Source organism: Episyrphus balteatus, chromosome 1, assembly GCF_945859705.1.
Source record: "Episyrphus balteatus chromosome 1, idEpiBalt1.1, whole genome shotgun sequence".
Classification (NCBI taxonomy): Eukaryota; Metazoa; Arthropoda; class Insecta; order Diptera; family Syrphidae; genus Episyrphus; species Episyrphus balteatus.
In genome coordinates this window covers 130,954,516-130,964,614 of record NC_079134.1, presented here as the reverse complement: position 1 = coordinate 130,964,614, position 10,099 = coordinate 130,954,516, and the positions used below count along the sequence as shown (strand labels likewise).

Here is a 10,099-nt window from a genome sequence, read left to right as displayed (position 1 = left end):
AAATTTGAGTTAAATTTTTTTTGCAGATGGTTTTGTTTTGTTTTTTTCTTTTTTTTTTTAAGGAGTTTTATGGCAGAAAAGAGGCAGAGAAAAATATTGAACAATAAGCCATACAGCTGAAATTTTTTTGTGCAATTCAAAAATTTTACACGGTGTTAACTATTTAACGCAATTCACACACGGCCTTAATATAATAATTAAATAAATATTAAAAAGAGAATATTATATTTTTTTTGTGTAAAAAATAAAATTACATTCATTTGAGGTAATGCAACATTTATGCACTCAATTGAAGATTTGACTGGTGTAAAAAAAAATATGTTATCATTGAGTTTTTCGAGATATCAGTAGTAGAAAGTATTATTAATGAAAATATTTCAAATGCCTTAAATCAATATATGAAAAAATACTGAACTTTGGAAAATTATATCAAGGGGCACGGTCGGTAGTGCCCAGCCAAGTTCTTTAGCAACTTTGGTACTACACCCTTATTTACAGGAAACAACTCAGGCCATTTTCGACCCCCCTCTAACTTCCACACCAAAGATGTCAGAAATTTCAGACTCGCTACATTTGTTACCCAAATTCCTCACAAAATTTCAGCTTCTTACGATGAGTAGTTTCTGAGATATAGGACTTCAAAAATCGCGAAAACCGTAACTGACTTATTGTCTCACTGACTCACTGACAGATCATCAAAATTATGGAGAACTTCTCGCTATTGTAGAAACTTGAAATTTTACATGGGTGATAGGACTCGTTGTGTATACAAAGGAAAAAATTGAAAATTTGAGATTTTAAATTTTCGTAAAATTTTGATTGTTTACTTGGCAATTTTTAAAATATCTTTAAAAATCGGTTATTAAAAGAAAAATTGTCAAGAAAACAATCAAAATTTTATTGACACGAATTTGAAACCAAACTTTAGAACTTGGTACATTTTTATATCTCAGTACTTTTTGTGCCAGCATAATTTCAACATAGGAGAACTTGACTCTTTTTTTAACAATAATGTTTTTGTTGTGATAAGTATTTAGTTGAAGGGTACCTACTACTCTAATCTTTTATTTGGTACTGAAATTGATACTTAATACTAGTCTAATCTATGTACGCCTTGAGTCCAGGCTCCATAGAAAAATGGGTCATCTACTTTGAAATCTCGCTTTTCAAAAGCTCTAGCTATGGTTCCAATGCTGTTTAAACTATCAAAATTGGCTTATTAGATAGGAAGATATAAGCGTTTAACAAAAAAATACTATTAAAAACTTTGATTGTCCATGAAACAGAGGAAATTTTTTTTGAATTTCAGTAGACAATTTCCAAAGCAATCAGAATATGTACAAACAGTGCAAAATTATCGATCTTGAGAAATTCTGACCTAACTAATACTTGCAAGTAAAAACGGAGATCGAGATTCAAGAAGTCGAAGTCAGTCTTGGAAAAACTTCACCTATGCCTTCGATATCGTTGGCAAAAAGTCCTCAAAACTTACACAAATATCCCATCAGCTACGGTTAAGATTATATTCTGCTGTAGTTAACCTTAATTTGTGTTAGACTAATTTCTGGACGAGCAAATTCCTATAAAAAAAAAATCATCATTGAATATTTGTTAAAGAAGCAGCAGTAAAATTGAGTTAGATCACTGTTGTGATACCTGCATCATAAAATAACCAATTATGAAGTCGAAATAAAAGTAATTCAATAAAAAAAAAAAAGTGAAGGCACCACTAAAATACCATAAACACCATATGGTGAACATGATAAGTCTGCAAAGAGTTCTGAGAGGTTGAATTTACCTATGAATAGCATTAATCAATTTGCTCGTATACCTCGCTAACCTAATTCTATATTCAACCTGCTATAAATTTTATATTTAATTGCTTAGTTAGCTCTGAATCCTTGTGCACATTTTTTTATTTGATTTTTCTTCTTTTCGTGCCATTTTCCCATACCCACATCGTTAAAAAAATTATCAGTTCTAATCGATTGGATTGAATTCAATGTTCATCGGTTTCTTACTGCTCATTCGTTTTTTTTTTTTTCAACTTGAATTTGTATTGAACTAATAGGTTCATTGAAGGACTATTACCATTAGTTAAAATTTTCCGTATAGTCGTTATTCCATTATCGTTCTTTACTTCCGGCTTCCGAGTATAAATGAATTGCCCACCATGGCATGGTGTTAATTCCGTTTGGACAGAGCGGATTTGCATTTGTGGCATGGCCACCACCCTCCTTCCGTTGCGTCGTCGTCGTCGTCCTCGTCATCATCATCATCAATGCCGCAATGGCGGCTTGGCGCCATTTTAATGAAAAAAAAAGGAATCCTTTATACCTGAATCGAAGGGAAAACTTGTTGGTCTTCAGGAAAGGAAACCACATAAAGTTCAATTACAATGTCCTGTGGACACATCGTCGTCGTCGTTGTCGTCTCTTTTGACTTTTTAATTTTATTTTTTTTTTTTTTATTTTTTCTTCATCAGGTTTTAATCGATTGGGTGATGGCAGAAAAAGGGTAGATTTTCCAGTGTTATTTGAGCTACAATGTGGGATTATATTGGATATTCAATTTTGTACGTTAAATAAAATTATTGTCGTCGCTTTGTGATTGAAGAGTTTTTTTCTGCATGAATTTTTATAAAGAAATCAATTTATTGATGAAAACAAAAAATTGAATATATCAGATTTTATGATATAAAACAGGAGTTTTGAAGAAGTCCTTTTTGTTGTCATTTTTTTTTTTAATGAAATTCATTAACAGAACCGATTCAAATCTCACTCACGTCTAACTCACTTTCTTAAAATAACTTGTGTATAAAGTAATTCGAACAATGAAAATTTCATAATCTTATCATAAAGTGAACAATCTTTTTAATAACTCACAAGTATAACTGTAAGCAAGTTAAAGCACATGACGTCTATGATTATACTCTTGCCTACGAGTACCTACATTATTTGTCTTTTATCTTTATCTTGATTATTATAAAAATCATTTCGTGGCTGATAATGAATGAGTGAATTTAATCGACAAAATTGATTGATCGAAAATTGTATTTATGCTGAATGAATTATTTGATAAGGTAGGTCATACGATAGTGATAATGATGACGAATTTCTCCGATAAATAAGTTCCACTTTCAATTGACATTGTGGACTTAATAGCGGACTAGCTATCTTCCATTGTTTTTTTGTTTATTTAAAGACACTCATAATAAAGAGTGCATACTTAGGGCCATTTGCTAATTTAGGTATGTTGAACATAAACTCTTATTCCCTAATTTTTCTTCTGAGTAAACGGTCACATAAGAATTTATGTAGATTTTAAATGCTTAAGTTTCTATTCAGCAAACGGGTCTAAGTATTTATATAAATAAAAACCGTACTAAACACATTTATATTATTTACATATTTATATGCATTTATATTATTCGCCATGTCGCACAGTGTGTCGTCCCCTTATGATAAATCACTTTTTTTTTTGTTAAAAATTAATATTTTTGCTATTAAAATATAATTTAGAAGTGTCAACTCATATGAAAACATATTTATTTTAGAAAATAACCCAGGTTATGTATTCAAAATAAGCTCCGAAACATGAGTACCTCGGAAATCGAAAATATTTTGAGGAATTTATGGGAATCTTTGAGAGTGTATATTTCACGTTTGGTAATTGTTTGAAAAATTTTATTAATGTTATTTTGTTTATTTGAGTGTTGTTGTAAAACGTATAACAAAAAAAAATTAAATTTATAAAATTATATATGAGTTATTAAAATTTCTTTGATAAATGGCCAAAAAAAAAAAATTTAATTATTAAACTTAATTTAAAAAAAAACATATAAAATCATATCGATAATTTTTTTATATTATTTTGCCTTAGGCCTATACTTAATATTGGCAAAGTTTGGTCTGCTTCTGTTTGCGATTAACAGAGATAATCACATTTATGTGCTACGAGTCAAGTACTCAAAATAATTCATTTTTTGAGAAACATCTTCAAGGGGATCACAAAAATGAAAAAATCGATGTTTTTAATAATTTTTAGCCATACACAAGTAACAAAAAGCTGTTTATGTAATTAAAAATATTTTAAATATTGTTTTCAACAAAAAAAAATTATATTTTTCTGCATACTAAATTTTTAATATAATTACTTGACCCGGCCACGCTCTACTGTATATTATAGCGTATTTACCAACCTCGCCGATATAAGAATTTACGAAAATGCAAATAAAACATTATTTCAAAATTTGAAAGCGATTGACAAAAAACTATTCGAGATTTGCTATATGAAGCGCAAATAAACATACGATTTTTTTGTATAGAGAAGATAAACAAAACAAGTTGACTTCAACTTAAGATTTCTCAAAGTAGAAAAAAGATATTGAAAAGATTTAAACGGGTTTTAAAAGAAAACATTTAGTTCTTTTAGAAACTGTCACAAATTTATTTAAAATAAATCACCACGTTCAAGAACATAACCTCAAAAACAGTTAAAAAACGACATTTCAGATTTTCTAACGGGAATATTTCAAAAACGTGATATGATAGAATTTTTCTGACTTCAGATTCGAGTTCAGCACACCAAAAATCTTACGAAAAGTATATTTTTGTTTATATATAAAAAAAAATTAATTTTGCTCACAAGTGGCTTCTTCAATAAATGTTAATTTCATAAATTATACTGAAAAAAAAAGTAATAGGTTGTTTAATTTGTTAATTTGTAATTTTTTTTCTATTCCTGCCATAAAAACACAAAAAAAGATATTAAAACTCCAAAAACTTAGCTGCAAGTATTTATGATAAACTTTTGTATGGGCTCGACACACTGTGTGTCGGTCGCCCCATCGCACAGTGGGTCCCGCCATAGGTCAAAAATAAAAAAGTAAATGTCAATTTTTTAAAATCCAATGATTAAACAACGTTCTACAATCTCCCATCGAACCAAAACCAAAAAAAAATTGACGGTTAACCTTTTTTTCATTTCTTAATAGCCATTCAAAGTCGATATATAAAAAAAGGTACAGTTTTTTTATCGCTGCAGTTATAAGGTGTGAGCTTGCGATAGTGATAGCGGGTGTTAAAAATTGTGAACAATATTAAATTGTTATGGATATTAAACGAGAAGGTTAATACTTTCTAAAAACATAAATTATATTGTTAAATAACATTAAGGCTAATTGTAATGGGTCTCGTTAGCGAAGCAATTTTAACCATTTTTATTTAGCTCAATTTTCATTAAATTAGAGATTTAGTTGGTTTGCCTTCGAGTGCCCTCTACAATTTAAGTTCTCAAATGAAGAATACCGTTCTACCTTTCGAAATAATAGCACCGTTTTTTCCCCTTTTTTCCCCTTTTCGAGTAATACGAGTTTAAATGACGATACACGGAGAAAAAAAAAATACAACGTAAAACTAAAAAAATTCCTTTTTGGCACTATTATTTTTATTAAAGTGCTCGACTGACAGGCAGGTCCATTTCCGGCATTAACCATTTTTTTTTTTATTTTCAAAAAAAAAAAATTTTTTTACCTTTTTTTATTTTTCTTGAAAATAACCAAAATTTTAAAAAACTGACTTGATGCATTTTTTTGCAATAATAAATCATATAAAATGATAATACAGGTGTTTTATTAAAAAAAAAAATGGTCATTATATTTTTGACCGCACTTTCAAAAATCAAAAATTTTGAAAACAAAGTAAAAAAAATGCCAAATTTGTAAAGCACTCTCTTAGACCTCTTATTACGCTATTTAATGGATATATTTTTTAAATAAGCACAATTTTGACATCTCTTCTATTTATATTTCATACAAAATTGAATAATTTTGGGTTATATGGTTTCCAACTATGTTTTTAAGTAAATATGAGAAAACATGATATAATTTAAAAATTTCAATGTTCAATAAAACTGCGAATTAATTTAAAATATACTTATGTAATAGATTTTAATATCCTTAATTCAAATCCGATGTCAAAAAAATATATGACCTCACATTTCGTACATAAAAAACATTCTGAACTTCTTATATCTCAAAACGTGGTGTTCCACGGACTTATCGCGGATTTACCTTATTTAACAAAAAAAAAAACACCCTTTCACCTAAAATATTTTTATAGACTAAAATCTTGGTTTCTGTTATAATGAAACATTTGTAGGTACCAATTTTCATTGGTGTAACAATTTGTCCCAATTTTTGTGGTATTTATTCCAAATTTTATCATTTCTTAAAAATAAAACACCCTTTCGGTTAAGATATTTTTGTAGACTCTGTTGATTCTTAGTTCTTATAACGGACACAACTTTTTCACCAAGTTATATTTTATATCATTATTATTTCACCTTTTATATGACGCTTTTTTTTCAATTAAAGATTATATAACTTGTAGAGCACTCACCGTTATGTGTGATATATTAAATGAAAGGTAATATTATTAACATGCGAATTAAAGTTAAATGTTAAATAAATTTGTTATGTGCTCTAGATCAAAAGATAAAACGTGTTTAGAAAAAGAACAACTTTTCACCGTGGTCTCAGAATTTTGAATATGAAATTAATTGAAAATTTGCACAATCATAATTTATTTAATTACCTATCTACTGTATAAATTTCATTAATCTATCTATTAAAACAAAAAAGTTATGATCAATTGATTTTTCGTGTCGCTTTTTTGTTTCATCTTGTTTTAAATCACTACGATACTAAAGAAGTTTTTACTTCAAAAACACCCATTCACAAAAAATATTTTTAAGAACTTTATGAATCATTTGTCCCTCTTTATCTAAGACCTTCATCCCGAAATTTGTCAGTGTAGCATGTTTTTCCCATGGGTTTCGATTATATTTTACCTGTTGAAGTAAAAAAACAAGCATTCGTGTTTTTAATCGCCAATAACTTAGAGCTTAGAGCAATCGTATTGACTTTATGTTAATGTCATTAGATTCAGCATCAAAAAATACGTTGAAAACATGTGTCATATGATGATATTCGACAAACAATTTTTTTCAGTTTTTAACCTTCACTCCTTCCTCTTGTCCGCGAAAAAAACCCAACTTTTTTTATAGACTTTTTTATCCTTGGTTTTTATCCAAAAAGCGAACTTTTTGCCAAGTTTCATGAATGTAACAATTTTTTTTTTATTTGTTGATTTTATGTACTATTTTACCTGTACCTACAAAATTCGTAAATTCGTTGAAGTGAAAAAAAACATTTTTTTTTCTCTCAAAAAAATCACATTTTATTTATTTTAATTCAACTGTAAGGTTTTAAATTTAAGCCCAGATTTTGAACCATATAATCCCCCAACTGTATTATTGCTCAAACATTTCTGCATATCGTTGTCGGCAATACTCGAATTAACTTTGCTGCTAATCATAACTTCATTCACACACATTTTGGTAGCTATTTCAACTGAGTATTCATATTCATTGACTGAACTGGCTACAACTTGTGCCTTGCTAGTCATATTATTGAGATTAGCCATATTTTCATTAAACTATAAAAAAATAATTAAAATAGTATACAATTAGTATCAAAGTTATTAGGTTAATAAATGAATGAAATCAACTTACAGAATCGATGACGCAAACCAAAATGTCCAAGTTTGTTTTATTAGTTGAGCAGTTCGAAAGTCTCATTTGGAGATTTTTCGAAATAGCAGTCACCTCTTTTACGGTTGCATTTAAAACTTGGCTATCAAATTCCTTGAATGCAACTTCAGCGGATTTGTAACAGTCTTTAGTTTTATTAACAGTTTGATTGTTAATATTGCTCATAGCAGTGCTGTACTTGATTGTACATGTGTCTGTGGAACTTTTGTTAACAGCTTGAGGGGTAACGACGGCTGTTGCAGCTTTTTGAGTTGGCGATGTTACAGCACGTAGTTTAAAATGTTCGTTGCCAATTTTGAAACCATTGTTCAATGAGGGCAAAGCATATGCCTTTTAGAAAAAATGTCCTTGTTATTAAAATTTTTTTCGAAGCTGTGAAAATTAGATTAACTTACGGTTAAAACGCAAAGTGCCATTAAGAAAACTCGTCCAATTAATGCCATAGCTATGTTTTAAGTTAGTTCCAGCAGACAGCAGCAACTTCTGAATCTAGGCGAAGACTGACAGAAACTAATGTTTTTCAAACCATTTTTATAGCTCTAATAATGCATGCAAACAGGTGTTTTATACTATTTTATCATTGCAAATCACTGCTATTTCTTGAAAATAATTTATTTTTATCAATTACCCGAATATTTTGATAACAAATAAAACACAAAATCAAGCAGTTAAAGATTAATCACTGGTCTTATCTTATTTTGTTGACAAATTATAATTACTATGAATTAAAAATGAAAATTGTTGGTAGGAAACATTATCGTCTTAGGTTCATAAAAATAGAATTCAAGTAAAATAGATGATTCATAGAATACCTAAAACACTATTTTTTCTTGCAATAAATTTTGAAGTCATCCATATAAATGTATTTTCTATTTTATGACTTCCTTAATTGAAATTTCGAAATTTCTATATTTCAATCATTGACTTAAAATATTACCTGAGCTCTATTGCACTGTAACCACTTTGCGCTTTGCATTTTGCAACTTTGAACTTTTACTTTGCAAATTGTGTTTCGCCAAACTCCCATTTGCAAAGAGGAAGTTATTTTTTGAAAAGCAAAATAACTAAAAATCTGCAAAGCACAAAGTAATTTTCTGAAAAGTGCATGTTTTGCCAATTTGCAAAGAATTCTTTGGCTTTGTTGAACTAAACAAAAAAAATTTGCACTTTTTTTTGCAAAACTTTGAAAAATTAAAAACAAAATATAAATGTATTAAATGATAATTTAAAATGAATAACTTTGAACGATTTTTTGAAGATGAAGAGTATAATATTATAGTAACGTGAGAGATGTAAAAATAAGAATACAGTTTGAAATTGTTAATAATTTTAAAACAGTGGAAAGTTTTTGCTTGAAAAAACAACCTATAGAATTCGTTTTATGATGATAAAAACTTCTATAAAAAGCTTCTTTTAAGCTTCTTTTCAAATTTTAAAAGATATCGTTGTAAAAGTAAAAAAAAACACAAGATCTCAACTTTCTTAACCTTAACAACGAAAAGAAGTTGAAACTATTTACATTCTTTTACTTTGCAACTTTTCAAATTACGCAAAGTTCCATTTTTAGTTATTAAAGCGCCCACACCTTTCACTTTGCAAACAAAAACATAAAAAGTTGCAAAGTGCAGTCGGGGACTTATAATTTTTTTTCGTTTGTCTCTTGCGTGGAAACCTAATACCTACCTAACAGCCTCGTTAGAATTACGTAGGTATTCATGATTTCTTGAATACTGGAATCTTTTGTTTTAATTTAGATTAGATAAATCATTATTATTTCTTAAAAACCAAGTGCAATATTTAAGATAAAAGAAATAAGAAAAAAAAATATGTTTATAAAAAATTGAGTAACTGCCACTCTAGCCAAATTAATTTAAGGTTGAATAATTTAAAGAAGATGGGGCTACCATTAAAAAAAAAAACAAAAAAAAAGAATTTTTAAAATAATTAATTATTAAAAAATACAAAGAATTATAAATTTTCATTGTATTAAAATTCATTTGAACTGTTAAACATTTCACGAAACATTGGAGTTTATTGAAAATTCCTATTTTTCAATTATCTCAAAAACTAAAAGGCATAAAAACATATGGTTTTCAGTATTTGATAAGGAATTTATTGAGGTAGTTAACTTTATCAATTTATCCCGTAATGAAACCCAAAGTCTTGACAAAAATAGTATTCAATGTATTTTTTTAAACTTCTTTTTCACAATTGTTGACTTTGGAATCGATTATTTCGGAAATAACTGTTTAAAATAACTTGGTTTAAAAAACTATAATTAAGTGTACAATTCTAGCTTTTGAAAAAGGTATCATTCATAACTGTAAGTGTTGCCATTGTTTTTTAATAATTTTTTGTTTGATTTTTAGAAAACTGCCCCTCCCGCCTAAAGGGGGGGACATAGACCCTCCCTCCCAAAACCAAAAATGATTGTATTGAATACCTCTACTAAAAACCATTTTCAATTCTCGGCGCCTAAGTTACC

At 28.4% G+C, this 10,099-nt stretch overlaps 1 protein-coding gene across 1 annotated transcript; it reads right to left on the bottom strand.

Annotated features, from left to right (window-relative positions):
• Nucleotides 1-7,228: 7,228 nt before the first annotated feature.
• On the bottom strand, nt 7,229-8,163 carry LOC129906802 (uncharacterized). The gene is made up of 3 exons (XM_055982725.1): nt 8,010-8,163; nt 7,576-7,944; nt 7,229-7,499 (listed from the first exon to the last, which is right to left on the bottom strand). The coding sequence occupies exons 1-3, from the start codon at nt 8,055-8,057 to the stop codon at nt 7,251-7,253; spliced, it is 666 nt and encodes a 221-aa protein (XP_055838700.1). The 5' UTR covers nt 8,058-8,163; the 3' UTR covers nt 7,229-7,250.
• Nucleotides 8,164-10,099: the final 1,936 nt, after the last annotated feature.